The 15,770-nt window shown below is 50.6% G+C and overlaps 3 protein-coding genes across 3 annotated transcripts; all 3 read right to left on the bottom strand.

Annotated features, from left to right (window-relative positions):
• Nucleotides 1-3,922: 3,922 nt before the first annotated feature.
• Nucleotides 3,923-4,507, bottom strand: ETH_00029965 (uncharacterized protein; the record flags this gene model as incomplete). The annotated part of the gene is made up of 1 exon (XM_013373455.1): nt 3,923-4,507. One exon carries the CDS (start codon nt 4,505-4,507, stop codon nt 3,923-3,925), a length of 585 nt encoding a protein of 194 aa, XP_013228909.1.
• Nucleotides 4,508-10,474: 5,967 nt separating this feature from the next.
• ETH_00029960 (uncharacterized protein) lies at nt 10,475-10,984 on the bottom strand (the record flags this gene model as incomplete). The annotated part of the gene is made up of 1 exon (XM_013373454.1): nt 10,475-10,984. The coding sequence occupies one exon, from the start codon at nt 10,982-10,984 to the stop codon at nt 10,475-10,477; it is 510 nt and encodes a 169-aa protein (XP_013228908.1).
• A 3,429-nt stretch (nt 10,985-14,413) lies between these two features.
• Nucleotides 14,414-15,523, bottom strand: ETH_00029955 (uncharacterized protein; the record flags this gene model as incomplete). Its single annotated transcript, XM_013373453.1, has 1 exon — nt 14,414-15,523. The coding sequence occupies one exon, from the start codon at nt 15,521-15,523 to the stop codon at nt 14,414-14,416; it is 1,110 nt and encodes a 369-aa protein (XP_013228907.1).
• Nucleotides 15,524-15,770: the final 247 nt, after the last annotated feature.

Below are 15,770 nucleotides of genomic sequence, written 5' to 3'. Positions count from 1 at the left end.
CATATGTTGGCTATGTAGTTCATAATTTCTGCCTTGGTTGAGTCTAGCGTGTGGGAGTTGTCAGATTTAGTTACCCCAATGGCTGGACAATTGGCAACGTGTCACGGGTCCACTCAGCCAGTGACTACTTTGTCAATGTCGTTCATTATTTCTGCTCTAGTTGAGTCTAATATAGAGAATTGTGAGATTTATGCATCCCAGTTTCCGGCCAATAGGCAACCATTCACGTTTCCCTTCAGCCAGTAAGCCGGATGCTTTAGTCGCGTCTTCCTTTATTGCTGGCTTGCAGCATTCAAAGAGGAACTTCAAGAGCTACTCGTGCTAAGTTAGCCTCGACATATCTCGAGGCAATTTTTTTTTTTAATTAAACAATTGGCAGATTCTTTGCAGTAAGTAAGAAGGCCCCTGTTTTTACCAGCTCGAACATTCACGCGGGTAATTAGCTTTTTGTGGTCAACCGCGCCGCAATACGCAACAACCTGCTTTGTTCTGAAGTATACATGACTAACTTACGCCAGGAAAATATGAGCAACAGCGTTGAGGTTTCACATATTACGGTCCATGTCTTTTTTTGAGTTTTCAGAGTTTAGACTTTTCTAGGGTTCAGGCCCGAGGGTTAAATGCTTTAGAGTCTGGGGTTTTCTAGGAGTTAGGGGTTTTCCGGGGCTGCACCCAGAGATTCATCTAAAGCATGTACCGCTTGGACACGATTTAACATAACCAAGTAGTACTGGCATTATTATGGAGTTTTGGAGTTTTCACGAGATAATAAGAGAATGTATTATTTCCAGCGGCCGCACTGGCTTCCCGAAGGAAGCGGCTCTGGTGGGGAAGTGTGGTTTAGGTGTATGATTGGTGTACGAACAGAACGCCATGATGAAGCGGATGAGTACTGTGTTCTTCGCTCATTGGTCTAGTTTCCGTCTTCAGGCTCGAAATAACATTGGTCCTTTCAAGGCGTAGAGGTTTGGGTCCGTCACACTCCGCCGCCTGCAGGACGGACACCCTTCAATGAGGAGGAGGGGAGGGAGCGCTGCGCACCGCGTGCGCTCATGGCGTTAGCTTTAGAAGAGCATAGATATTGAAAAGGCAAAAAAAAATATTTTTTGGGGTAGGTCTCTTCAGTCCGGCAAGGCGGGAAGTTGTAGTGCACAGGCACTACAACAGGGCTTGCTGGTGACCTATAGAAGATACCTAGCTACCGACCTACAAGGGGTCGCAACACTGGAGGAGGAGAGGACCCTCCTACTAGGATCAAAGTAAGGCAATTTTTCTGCGAATTAACATGCATACACTAGAGGTGCCTGAAAATGCGTGGAGACTAGGGCTGGCGATAGCGCTGGCACCAGTGGCCTCCTCCCCACAGGGCCTAGGAGGCGGGCACCCTGAGTGGGGCGAATTGGACGATAACAGATTTTGGAAAACTAAGAATAACTGTATTTCGTTATATATGGGCTACTGTTTCAAGGAAGTGGGCCAACGTTAGGTGCCGATCATAGGCCCCTTCTCGACGGGGCAGGTGGCAGCGTAGACGCAGCAGTAGGCGCTGTGCACTACAGAATTGATGTCTAAGAAAAATACTTAAGACTTGTCGCAGGAGAGAAACTTGCCCGGCGCGACAGGGACTATAAATAAGTACATCATCTAGGTACGCAATAACGCCCTGTCCCAACGAAGGTTGTAGATAGGCATTAAGACTGGCCTGGAACGTAGCGGGAGCACCCTTAAGGCCAAAGGGCATTACTCGGTACTCGAATAGTCCGAGAACGGACCGGAAAGCCGTCTTCCACCGGTCTTCCTTAGCCATACGTATTTGATGGAATCCTGCTTCAAGATCCAAGGTGGAAAAATACTTGGCGCCTCGCAGAATTCCTAGAATGGTTTGAATGGGAGGCAGTGGAAAATCAGGGGCTATCGTAAGGGCATTTAGAGCCTGGTAATTAACAACCATACGCATCTTCCGCTCCCCGGAGTCATCGTCACGCTTGTCCACCATGATCGTAGGAGAGTAAATAGGCGAATAGGTCGGTCCGATCCAACCTTGTCCGAAAATTTAGCTATCTCCTGTTTGTGGAATGTGAGCTGATCTGGGGTCATACGGCATATTGCAGATTTCGCTGGAAGTTTTCCAGGCACAAGTAGAATATGGTGATCATGAGGGCGCTTGAGCGGTAATCCCTTAGGTAAGTTATCAGGAAAGACCGTTCGATACTCCTGCAACACCTGGACAATCTCACACGGAATATCCTGCGCCTCTGTCGAATTTATCCATTCGTCGAATAGAGTGTGCTCGAGTTTTGCCATAGGCCAGGGAGACTCCTCGTCACTCTCCGCTGCCGCCAAGGCGGTTGAGGCCAAAGGACTACCCAGCCGGAGGACGTGGGTTGATTCCCAATTAACGCGCAGCAAAGCGCGCCTTGCCAATCATCCAAAAACCTTAGGAGCACCGCGTAACCGGCTTCGAGCAAAGCCAGTATGAGATGTAAACTGTGCAGTGGAGCCCTGCGACTCTTTGTGTCAGCCACCGCCTGACGAACGAGCGACGTTATCCGCGCCTTCGCCTTAGTCTTCGCGTGGGACTTATACCTCCTTGGAGGCGAGCGTAGGAATATAGCTGCCTCCTCGGCTGACATACCCGCCACTTGTTTGGCCAATATCTCATATGCTTGCTCTGCTGGGGTCCTTGGGTGGACTACGGTGGGACTGTCACCTTGCAGCTTTGCTTCACCAGTCCGAACGACCGGTAACTCGCACCACTGCCCATTCAGAGGTTCGGAGTTTGTCGGACTGGAAATACCAGGCCACCTTGTGTTCCGTCAGCCAATCCAAACCCAAGACAGTCATAGGGAACGGGTCCCACTAAAAGGTCTCCGGAAAAACGTGCATGTCCGCACGACATCGTCAATCCCGTCACAACCCGATCAATGCGTAGTTGTTCACCTGTAGCTACGGCGAACCTATGCTCTTCTGGACATCTCCGCACCTTCAGCTGCAGCCGTTCGACTGTTTTAGGACTAATGAAACTTCTCGAAGCCCCAGTGTCCAACAGGGCCTCACAGGGACTCCCTGCGAGCTCAACGCGAAGTACCGTCGTCGCACCCACATAACACAATGCTCCCTCTTGGTCGTAAGACTCTTTCGTGCAAGTTTCCCTCCGCCAGTGTGGCACAATATCTGTGGTGTCTGACCTATAGCCATCTTCTGTTGCTTCTGCAGACGTCCTGCTGCTATCCTTCGTCGCTTCCGGAGCCTCTTCACTCAGGATCGACGCCGACCCAGACTCCCGCCGCGTTTTCGAAAGCGGCTGAGTCCCTTCCGCGTGCCCATCGCTCGTATTAGTTCTTTCCGCAGTGCTGAGGAGTTGGTTTCCCACTCAAGAGAGACTGGAATGGCATTAGAGCCTGTCGCTATCGGACACATCATCCCTTTGCCATGGCTACGCGGCCTAGAACGCTCGTCTCCAACCACGCCTGGGCCCGCACGTTTAATTGTTCCATCTTCTCAGTGCTAGGACGGGTGGGCTCCCTACTGCTCTTGTCCGCCGGCTCGGGCTGGCCTCGTTCATACGTAGGACGGTCCCGAGCATAGTGTCTCACACCGCCACACTTCTTGCATATTTCCCCCGGACGTCTTGTACGTTCCCCTTTGCTGGGGCAGACACGTGCCGGATGTCCGCGACCCTGACACTCAAAGCAGTTCGCTTGAGTTCCCCCAGGTCAATTTTCAATTTCCTGGCGCCCACGGGGTCCATTAGCTTGGATAGCAGCCCTAATGGCTCGACTGGTCCTTTCTCGGAGTTCCATCACACTCTGCTTGGACTCGTAGAGCCGTGCTGGGGCTGTCGCCGCTTGTTCCCACGACTGATATTTCACCTGTCCGTTACTGCTTATAGAAGATGGAGGTCTGTAGGTAGCCCGGTGCACTAATAATCAGCGAGTTCGTCGGGGGCAAGACCCAAACCACGCTCCGCTACAGCCACAAACCGGTCCGTGTTTTCCTTCGGGTTACCATTCCACCGTACTTTAGCCAACTCCGTTAACAATTGACTCTGCGACATTGTTTTGTCAAACCGCTCCAAAAGCCTGCGCTGTACCGTCGCCCAGTCGCTTAGGTCGATAGTTCTCCATAAATACATCCAATACGTTAGAGCCGGGCCCACAAGGTGGTCAATAAGTGCATTTCCCCACTCGCGCGGCTCCAATCCCATCTGGGTGTACCGGCGCTCGATGCGCAGCAAAAAGGCCTGTATAGTGCTGCTGTCTGCTGGTAGTATGGGAATCGTTGCGCCCGATTGCACGGTTCGCCCTATAACAGTTCTTATTACACTCATAGCGGACTGAAATTGGTCCCACGTGGCGAAGGGACTGTCCCCTGGCATAAAATTGGTCATAGGTATCACCTGCAGGGGCGCCTCCTTATGCCCATGCGGCCGCTCTGCCACGGTGGGCTTCGGAGTAGCATGGCGATGATGGGCCGGCGTCCCGCTCGCCATTTTGCTCACTGACATTGTAGAAGTCCCCCGCGCTGTGGGGCCGATAACGCGTCCGTTGCGGAGATGCATCCCTTACCGAGCGAACATTTCTAGGCCTGAATCATTAAAACATAGTATTTCCACTCCCAAGTCCGGAAAGAACAAAGATTTCAGTCCCGGAACAGCCCCCAAATGTAGTGCTTAGCGCCTACTGCTGCGACTACGCTGCCACCTGCCCCCTCGAGAAGGGGCCTATGATCGGCACCTAACGTTGGCCCATTTCCTTGAAACAGTAGCCTGTGTATATCGAAATACACTTATTCTTAGTTTTCCAAAATCTGTTATTCTCAAATCCGCCTCACTCGGGGTGCTCGCCTCCTAGGCCCTGTGGGGAAGAGGCCTGCACTGGTGCCAGCGCTATCGCCAGCCCTAGTCTCCACGCATTTTCAGGCACCTCTAGTGTATACATGTTAATTCGCAGAAAAATTGCCTTACTTTGATCCTAGTAGGAGGGTCCTGTCCTCCTCCAGTGTTGCGACCCCTTGTAGGTCGGTAGCTAGCTATCTTCTATAGGTCACCAGCAAGCCCTGTTGTAGTGCCTGTGCACTACAATAGGTCACCAGCAAGCCCTATTGTAGTGCGTGCTCACTACAACTTTCCCCCTTGCCGGACTGAACCGGCCTATCCATCCAGTTTACACATGCTAGCTTGCCGATAAATTGCCATACTTCGTTACCAGAAAGACGAATCTGCGCACTTTCAGCGTCTCAACCTCTTATATGTCTAACGCTAGTTACCCTCTTAATGTAGTGCACAGCGCCTACGGCCGCGACTGCGCTACTACCTTGCCCACGAATAGGGCGCCTATGAAAAGCCTTCTGCCTTCGACGCATCCCTCATGAAACAAATACCAGGTAATCACTAAATGTAGTCATCGTCTCAACTTCTGAAATCCATTTTCCCGAAAAGTCCCCCAGCTCAGGGGTTCTTGCTTCCTTGGCCCTACGGGGAGGAGGTGTGGTGCGCAGACACTACAATAGGGCTTGCTCGTGACCTATAGAGGATAGCTGACTGATGACTTATAAGCAGAGCTTGAGACGCGGATTGGGTGCTGCAACTTCTTACTAGTAAAATAGAAAGGCAATTTATTAGCAACATGACATGTATAAAGTAGAAATATCTACGAACGCTTTAAGATTAAGACTGCTGACAACGCCGGCAGCCGTGGGGGTCACAACCTGTAGTGTGCATGCACTACAGTAGGGCTTGCTGGTGAGCTATAGAGGATAGCTGACTGATGACCTATAACCGGTTAAAAGGTTGAGGCGCGGATTGAGCGCTGTAGCCTCTTACTAGTGAAATAGAAAAGCAGTTGATTAGCAAATTAACATGTATAAACTATAATTGCCTGCGAATGCCCTAGGATTCACACCTTCACCGGGCCAACAAAGCAAAAGCTATGAGGAGTGACTTTCAGGAAATATGGTTTTGAGAACTTGAGCCAAAAAAGGTCTTTTTAATAAATTGGTAGACGCTAAGCGACCGATGCATCGGTCGCTGAGAAGATTTCATAGAGCGCCCGAGTTGTGGGTCGTGCAGCATCGTAGTCGCTGTAGAGAACGCAGTGTACTACAGGCTAGGAGAGCCAACCAGCTAGCAGCGCCAAACGCTTATCAGGGCTGGCTAAGATTCCGAGACGCTGACCCACCCTACAGGTCCCGTGTCCGACGGCAGATCTTTTCTTGTCTATTTGTCATAGTAAAACGAACTTGAAACATGACGAGAGGCTAATAATGTGGACTTAATAAGTGCGTCCAGTGGGTCTTGCATCGCTGCCAGTTCTGTTGCCGTTTCTGTCTGTTGAGCCCTGAAAACTTGGTGTTTGGTCCTTCCGTTACGACTCTGGAAAGCTTAAGTTGTGGCTTAGCCAAGCGCTAAGCCACGAACTTTGCCGCAGGCATCTGCTTCTCTCATGAAACGATAGTCGCAAAGTTTAACCGAGTACTCTTAGCGTGGTCCCTCGCCCGCTGTTTAATTGCACTCTGTCAAATAAGGCCGCGCAGTCAATACTGTAAGAACGCAGAAGCATCACACTTTGCTCCTGCCCAACTCCACATTTCCGTTGCCTGAATCTTTGCGTAGATTCGTAGAACAGATGCACCACCTTTTATATACTACGCTACCGCGTAACCGCTCGGATATTTTCTTTAGGGTCATACAATTCAGAATGTGTAGGTTGACGTAGTAATTAGAAGGTAAACACGCAAAGGGTCTTATTCTTCGGGCGATCAAGTCTAGTGACCCTTGCAATTATGGTATCTTGTAGTGGTGTTTGACGAAGTTACGAATATTGCGACCCGTGAAGTGCCGATATTTTATTGAAAAGGATCTCCTAATTGCGTTACTGAGACACTTTTGTGGTTTGTTACTTTTTGAAGTGTATCTGAGCCTCGTTTTGCTCGGGGATTCCGGTACCAAGGTTGGGTCCTGCGTTACTCTGTACAGGTGGTTGCCGTAGCTGCAATTGTGCAGTTCTAACATGCACTATGGGGAAAAAGCAGTAAAATCTTCAAAAGGAGGCAATGTAAGGCTCAGTTACCACTCTCAAAGCTCTTTCAGAAGCGCAACGTTCTCCAGTATGAGTCAGATTATTGGGTGATTTCGCGCTGCAGCTAACACAGATTTTGGGACCTGAGGCACTGTGGACCGTGCTACGTTTTCTGACTGCCGCGAATATGTCATGAAACAGTTTTATTTATCAAGATCATTCAGTAGAAGAGGAGAAGCTCCGTACACATCAAGATTCCAACAACAACAACAACGGAATTGTACACGCAAAACAGGCAGCCAAAAAATTCAGATTTCCTACTGCCCTTTTTTTAACGACCAAATTTTACAGTTACATCCACACAAAATCGCTTAACGCTGTTAAAATCAATACATTTCATTATTAACGGACGCATGTAACGAAATGCGCTTTCGTTGTAGGAGATCAGTGCGCACAACTGGAGCTCCGAAGGGTTACGGTGACCACTGATTACAAAAAACATACAAACCGTCGCACTGGAGGTAAAACCGTTCATTTCCCAGTTCATTTCTTCAGTTGTCAAATAACATGTACACATGGATGATCGGGTAGTACTGCTGGCCGATTTTATGGCATCAACAGAATTGATTTGGAGCAGTCTAGTTGAACGTGACTCTGTGCGAGCCGGTAAATGCAAGCTATTAATACGAGACCTACGCCTATGGATGCTACAGCTATTACACATTTTCTTCTCTTTAGTCAACAAAAGTGAAGATCAATTAAAAGGCAGACCTTATGACCTTAACTTGTATGCCATCCCTCAATGTGGCTTCAATTCTCTGGGTACATTGGATTTGCATTACACAAGAACAATCATCAGTTAAACTGTCGTTACCTTTGAGAGAAAACCCCAAAGGCTTTTAGAATCATAAACAATTACGAGTTTAGAATCATAAACAGTTACGAGACCAGTGCTACAGACAGCTAAGAAACGGGCTGCATTGGCGTGGTACTCTTCAATGATGGTGGAAGTTCAGCTCCGCAACACACATTGAGCGGCTGCCGAAGACAGAATCATAGTGGCTGCGAGACAAGTTCTGCGGGTGCCCAACGTCACATTGGCATGAATCACAGTTGAAAATTTAAACACTTACCCGGATTACTTCATTATTTTCACCTGACAAAGTCAACCGAAGCGTGACAACACACTCCCGCGAGAGCAGCCATCTCAATCTTGAATCCCCGTTCTGGCCATGTTCGAATTTCGTCATACGCTCAGTGCCAACACCATAATGCTTGCCTATCGAATATCGAGCTCTTGGTTATGGTTTTTCGTGTTGATGACGGTGCTACCGGCTGCGACGAATTCACAAACGGACGGTTGCGTTTCGGCTTCTCAGGCTGATGTAGTGACTCAGCGTGGTGAAGTCTTTACGCGCTGTAAAAGTGTCTTTCCGAAAAAGTACATACATAGGCGCTCCTCACAGCTGCTTATCATTGTCTCCACACTGGCTGCCGCAGCGTCGATCGCCTTTGTTCTTCTACAATGCTTCAAGGCGCTGAATTCCAGGTTACAAGATGAGGGCGGGCCAAAGAGTCGGCGACTAGCGAGGGAACAGAGACACTATTGCTTAGTATGTTTCTTTGCCCATGCTATGGAAGGCGAAATAGGGAGAGAAACGGGAAAAGGGTGGACACTGGTATTTTCCACACAATGAGTGGAGGAGTGGAGCACGGCTGCTGGCTTAGTCAGCCTGAGTGAATCTATTTGCTCTACGGTAGTACAGTGCCCATTAGCTTCGGCATAGAAACGTGCAGTTGCTTGTCATGAGCACTGCGCCTTTGCCCGTAGTTTTGGCCCCTTGGGTAGCACTAGCAGCTCGAAAATCACTTGCATTTTTGTCATGTCACGGCGCTTTCTTTGTCCTGCCCTATCGTCCACAGCATCATTCACAATCTACATTCAAAATGCATGGCTTGGGTGGGCATTTCAGTACCGCCACTTCTGAGTTGTAGCGGGCTATCAGCTAAACAAAACAGAGCTGCTTGTCATATTTACTAACTTTCACTGCAGCAATTATGAGTGGAAAACCGGCTAGCTTTCAGAGTGACGCTTTCGATTGAAACGCACAGAAGGGGGGAATATTGTGTATGGCAATTAGTACCGCCTTACTTCGAAGTGGGATAACGTTTTCTGCACTAGCTCGCTAAAGAGGAGCTGTTTGTGCAGTGATGACGTGAAGCTTTCATCATTGCTGATGTGTTGTGCGATTTAGAAGCTAGAAGAATGGTTTTTTGTTAGGGGGAAGTCGTCCTCGTAAGCTGTGTCGATTCGATTAACTTGGCAGAGAGCGTTTCCTATTGAAATACATTTTGCGTTGCCTTGACATGCACTGCACATTGCGATGTGACGCTGCATATTACGAACACGAAATGGGTAGCCTTGGATTGTTAGAGGATGCTAGTGATTGCCGCCGTACCTGCCCTCACTTGGGGACAAATAGGGACAAACGCGAGACTTCTTTTCTACTGTTGGGCGTCACACGGGGCCAGGCAGTTTTATTTTTCTCACGACCTCTGCCACGCTTTAGAATGCGCGTCTCCGTTGGGAATTCCGCAGATGTCTGCCACATCCGATATTGTACATTCAGAAAAAAGGAGTGCAGCGCTATGCTTGCTTGCATCAGCAGTAGCCAAACATTGATACTGCATGCTGTTTTTAGAGGCACAGATTCGGTCAGCTGATATTCCTTTGTCAACAGGGCAGCTCATTAACAAAATCCTTCGAAAAATGCCTGGAAGGAGCACATGAGGAAGCAACAGCATGGGGGCTGTTCGTACACTCGCCTTGGGGGGTGTTTTGTGACAACATTGAGTGTCGCGGAACGTCTGGACGGTTTGATGGTCTTTGCAGCTTGAAGGGATAACATGCGAAACCAGCAAATGGAAACTCAGCTGACATTGAACACCAGAGATGTGGAGTTCTTACCTACGAGGGTATTATTGCAGTTGAAGGAGATGCACTTACTTTAATGACGCTGTCTGGGTAATTGATGTTGTGGAGTCGGTTTTGGTGTTGAGTGATGCGGCATTTGGTTGCGAGAAGGAGTCGGCGAATGCGTGGGAAGTGAGGGCTGTTGCAGATGTTGAGTGGTTGGTATGTGGGATGCGGGTGCAGTGATTTTTGTTGGGGTGTGATGAGACTGTAGCGGTAGACGCTGGAGGAAAGTGGCAGGGCAGGTTGTCAAAGGATGGGTGCGTCGACATGGCGTTTGAGACGTCGTAGATGCGGTTGATTGATAGAAGGGTAGACCTGGGAGGAGGCGCGTGGGTGTTTGGAGTAACGCGACTTCTGCTGTGCTGCGGTGCATTGGTGGTTGCAAAGCGGCGGCGGAAGTGTCATGAGAGAAGCGCAGGGAAGAGAGGACGGAGAGACTGTCGAGGGTATTATTGCAGTTGGAGGAGGTGCATTTGCTTTAATGACGCTGTCTGGGTAATTGATGTTGTGGAGTCGGTTTTGGAGTTGAGTGATGTGGCATTTGGTTGCGAGAAGGAGTCGGCGAATGCGTGGGATATGAGGGCTGTTTCAGATGTTGAATGGTTGGTATGTGGGATGCGGGTGCAGTGATTTTTGTTGGGGTGTGATGAGACTGTAGCGGTAGACGCTGGAGGAAAGTGGCAGGGCAGGTTGTCAAAGGATGGGTGCGTCGACATGGCGTTTGAGACGTCGCAGATGCAGTTGATGGATAGAAGGGTAGACCTGGGAGGAGGCGCGTGGGTGTTTGGAGTAACGCGACTTCTGCTGTGCTGCGGTGCATTGGTGGTTGCAAAGCGGCGGCGGAAGTGTCATGAGAGAAGCGCAGGGAAGAGAGGACGGAGAGAACCTCAAGGTTATTGTAGCAAATGAAGGAGGTGCGTTTTCTCGAATGACGCTGTCTGGGTAATTGATGTTGTGGAGTCGGTTTTGGAGTTGAGTGATGCGGCATTTGGTTGCGAGAAGGAGTCGGCGAATGCGTGGGATATGAGGGCTGTTGCAGATGTTGAATGGTTGGTATGTGGGATGCGGGTGCAGTGATTTTTGTTGGGGTGTGATGAGACTGTAGCGGTAGACGCTGGAGGAAAGTGGCAGGGCAGGTTGTCAAAGGATGGGTGCTTCGACATGGCGTTTGAGACGTCGTAGATGCGGTTGATGGATAGAAGGGTAGACCTGGGAGGAGGCGCGTGGGTGTTTGGAGTAACGCGATTTCTGCTGTGCTGCGGTGCATTGGTGGTTGCAAAGCGGCAGAGACTGTCGAGGGTATTATTGCAGTTGGAGGAGGTGCATTTGCTTTAATGACGCTGTCTGGGTAATTGATGTTGTGGAGTCGGTTTTGGAGTTGAGTGATGTGGCATTTGGTTGCGAGAAGGAGTCGGCGAATGCGTGGGATATGAGGGCTGTTTCAGATGTTGAATGGTTGGTATGTGGGATGTGGGTGCAGTGATTTTTGTTGGGGTGTGATGAGACTGTAGCGGTAGACGCTGGAGGAAAGTGGCAGGGCAGGTTGTCAAAGGATGGGTGCGTCGACATGGCGTTTGAGACGTCGCAGATGCAGTTGATGGATAGAAGGGTAGACCTGGGAGGAGGCGCGTGGGTGTTTGGAGTAACGCGACTTCTGCTGTGCTGCGGTGCATTGGTGGTTGCAAAGCGGCGGCGGAAGTGTCATGAGAGAAGCGCAGGGAAGAGAGGACGGAGAGACTGGCGAGGGTATTATTGCAGTTGGAGGAGGTGCATTTGCTTTAACGACGCTGTCTGAGTAATTGATGTTGTGGAGTCGGTTTTGGTGTTGGGTGATGCGGCATTTGGTTGCGAGAAGGAGTCGGCGAATGCGTGGGATATGAGGGCTGTTGCAGATGTTGAATGGTTGGTATGTGGGATGCGGGTGCATTGATTTTTGTTGGGGTGTGATGAGACTGTAGCGGTAGACGCTGGAGGAAAGTGGCAGGGCAGGTTGTCAAAGGATGGGTGCGTCGACATGGCGTTTGAGACGTCGTAGATGCAGTTGATGGATAGAAGGGTAGACCTGGGAGGAGGCGCGTGGGTGTTTGGAGTAACGCGACTTCTGCTGTGCTGCGGTGCATTGGTGGTTGCAAAGCGGCGGCGGAAGTGTCATGAGAAAAGCGCAGGGAAGAGAGGACGGAGAGACTGGCGAGGGTATTATTGCAGTTGGAGGAGGTGCATTTGCTTTAATGACGCTGTCTGGGTAATTGATGTTGTGGAGTCGGTTCTGGTGTTGGGTGATGCGGCATTTGGTTGCGAGCAGGAGTCGGCGAATGCGCGGGATATGACGGCTGTTTCGGATGTTGAATGGTTGGTATGTGGGATGCGGGTGCAGTGATTTTTGTTGGGGTGTGATGAGACTGTAGCGGTAGACGCTGGAGGAAAGTGGCAGGGCAGGTTGTCAAAGGATGGGTGCGTCGACATGGCGTTTGAGACGTCGTAGATGCAGTTGATGGATAGAAGGGTAGACCTGGGAGGAGGCGCGTGGGTGTTTGGAGTAACGCGATTTCTGCTGTGCTGCGGTGCATTGGTGGTTGCAAAGCGGCGGCGGAAGTGTCATGAGAAAAGCGCAGGGAAGAGAGGACGGAGAGACCCTCAAGGTTATTGTAGCAAATGAAGGAGGTGCGTTTTCTCGAATGACGCTGTCTGGGTAATTGATGTTGTGGAGTCGGTTTTGGAGTTGAGTGATGCGGCATTTGGTTGCGAGAAGGAGTCGGCGAATGCGTGGGAAATGAGGGCTGTTGCAGATGTTGAATGGTTGGTATGTGGGATGCGGGTGCAGTGATTTTTGTTGGGGTGTGATGAGACTGTAGCGGTAGACGCTGGAGGAAAGTGGCAGGGCAGGTTGTCAAAGGATGGGTGCTTCGACATGGCGTTTGAGACGTCGTAGATGCGGTTGATGGATAGAAGGGTAGACCTGGGAGGAGGCGCGTGGGTGTTTGGAGTAACGCGATTTCTGCTGTGCTGCGGTGCATTGGTGGTTGCAAAGCGGCAGAGACTGTCGAGGGTATTATTGCAGTTGGAGGAGGTGCATTTGCTTTAATGACGCTGTCTGGGTAATTGATGTTGTGGAGTCGGTTTTGGAGTTGAGTGATGTGGCATTTGGTTGCGAGAAGGAGTCGGCGAATGCGTGGGATATGAGGGCTGTTTCAGATGTTGAATGGTTGGTATGTGGGATGCGGGTGCAGTGATTTTTGTTGGGGTGTGATGAGACTGTAGCGGTAGACGCTGGAGGAAAGTGGCAGGGCAGGTTGTCAAAGGATGGGTGCGTCGACATGGCGTTTGAGACGTCGCAGATGCAGTTGATGGATAGAAGGGTAGACCTGGGAGGAGGCGCGTGGGTGTTTGGAGTAACGCGACTTCTGCTGTGCTGCGGTGCATTGGTGGTTGCAAAGCGGCGGCGGAAGTGTCATGAGAAAAGCACAGGGAAGAGAGGACGGAGAGACTGGCGAGGGTATTATTGCAGTTGGAGGAGGTGCATTTGCTTTAATGACGCTGTCTGGGTAATTGATGTTGTGGAGTCGGTTTTGGAGTTGAGTGATGCGGCATTTGGTTGCGAGAAGGAGTCGGCGAATGCGTGGGATATGAGGGCTGTTGCAGATGTTGAATGGTTGGTATGTGGGATGCGGGTGCAGTGATTTTTGTTGGGGTGTGATGAGACTGTAGCGGTAGACGCTGGAGGAAAGTGGCAGGGCAGGTTGTCAAAGGATGGGTGCGTCGACATGGCGTTTGAGACGTCGCAGTGGCAGTTGACGGATAGAAGGATAGACCTGGGAGGAGGCGCGTGGGTGTTTGGAGTAACGCGACTTCTGCTGTGCTGCGGTGCATTGGTGGTTGCAAAGCGGCAGCGGAAGTGTCATGAGAGAAGCGCAGGGAAGAGAGGACGGAGAGACTGTCGAGGGTATTATTGCAGTTGGAGGAGGTGCATTTGCTTTAACGACGCTGTCTGGGTAATTGATGTTGTGGAGTCGGTTTTGGTGTTTGGTGTTGCCGCATTTGGTTGCGAGAAGGAGTCGGCGAATGCGTGGGAAATGAGGGCTGTTGCAGATGTTGAATGGTTGGTATGTGGGATGCGGGTGCAGTGATTTTTGTTGGGGTGTGATGAGACTGTAGCGGTAGACGCTGGAGGAAAGTGGCAGGGCAGGTTGTCAAAGGATGGGTGCGTCGACATGGCGTTTGAGACGTCGTAGATGCAGTTGACGGATAGAAGGGTAGACCTGGGAGGAGGCGCGTGGGTGTTTGGAGTAACGCGACTTCTGCTGTGCTGCGGCATTGGTGGTTGCAAAGCGGCAGCGGAAGTGTCATGAGAAAAGCGCAGGGAAGAGAGGACGGAGAGACTGTCGAGGGTATTATTGCAGTTGGAGGAGGTGCATTTGCTTTAATGACGCTGTCTGGGTAATTGATGTTGTGGAGTCGGTTTTGGTGTTGGGTGATGCGGCATTTGGTTGCGAGAAGGAGTCGGCGAATGCGTGTGAAATGAGGGCTGTTGCAGATGTTGAATGGTTGGTATGTGGGATGCGGGTGCAGTGATTTTTGTTGGGGTGTGATGAGACTGTAGCGGTAGACGCTGGAGGAAAGTGGCAGGGCAGGTTGTCAAAGGATGGGTGCGTCGACATGACGTTTGAGACGTCGCAGATGCAGTTGATGGATAGAAGGGTAGACCTGGGAGGAGGCGCGTGGGTGTTTGGAGTAACGCGACTTCTGCTGTGCTGCGGTGCATTGGTGGTTGCAAAGCGGCGGCGGAAGTGTCATGAGAGAAGCGCAGGGAAGAGAGGACGGAGAGAACCTCAAGGTTATTGTAGCAAATGAAGGAGGTGCGTTTTCTCGAATGACGCTGTCTGGGTAATTGATGTTGTGGAGTCGGTTTTGGTGTTGGGTGATGCGGCATTTGGTTGCGAGCAGGAGTCGGCGAATGCGTGGGATATGAGGGCTGTTTCAGATGTTGAATGGTTGGTATGTGGGATGCGGGTGCAGTGATTTTTGTTGGGGTGTGATGAGACTGTAGCGGTAGACGCTGGAGGAAAGTGGCAGGGCAGGTTGTCAAAGGATGGGTGCGTCGACATGGCGTTTGAGACGTCGCAGATGCAGTTGACGGATAGAAGGGTAGACCTGGGAGGAGGCGCGTGGGTGTTTGGAGTAACGCGACTTCTGCTGTGCTGCGGTGCATTGGTGGTTGCAAAGCGGCAGCGGAAGTGTCATGAGAGAAGCGCAGGGAAGAGAGGACGGAGAGACTGTCGAGGGTATTATTGCAGTTGGAGGAGGTGCGTTTTCTCGAATGACGCTGCCTGGGTAATTGATGTTGTGGAGTCGGTTTTGGTGTTGGGTGATGCGGCATTTGGTTGCGAGAAGGAGTCGGCGAATGCGTGGGATATGAGGGCTGTTGCAGATGTTGAATGGTTGGTATGTGGGATGCGGGTGCATTGATTTTTGTTGGGGTGTGATGAGACTGTAGCGGTAGACGCTGCAGGGGAGTGCCATGGCAGGTCATCAAAGGGCGCGCGTGATTGGCGTTCAGTTGCAGGTGTTGCGTATTGCTGTGGAGTGTTCATCATGGATATGCTTGAACTGGTGCAACGCTGTCTTTGGAGCTTCTTCATTAGGAAGGGGTTTTCGAGTGGCCTTTCTACAAGAAACACAAAGATCTTGCGGGTCTTTGGCGCCAAATGGCACGCCCCATGGATCTTTACCCCAAGTGGCTTTATTTGGTTCTTCTTCCGTAATGAAAAACTCGTGGA

This window comes from Eimeria tenella, genomic scaffold, assembly GCF_000499545.2.
Source record: "Eimeria tenella Houghton genomic scaffold, Eth_scaff15, whole genome shotgun sequence".
In the NCBI taxonomy this organism is placed as follows: domain Eukaryota; phylum Apicomplexa; class Conoidasida; order Eucoccidiorida; family Eimeriidae; genus Eimeria; species Eimeria tenella.
The sequence above is the reverse complement of the archived record's forward strand: the minus strand, read 5'-3'. Positions and strand labels throughout refer to the sequence as shown.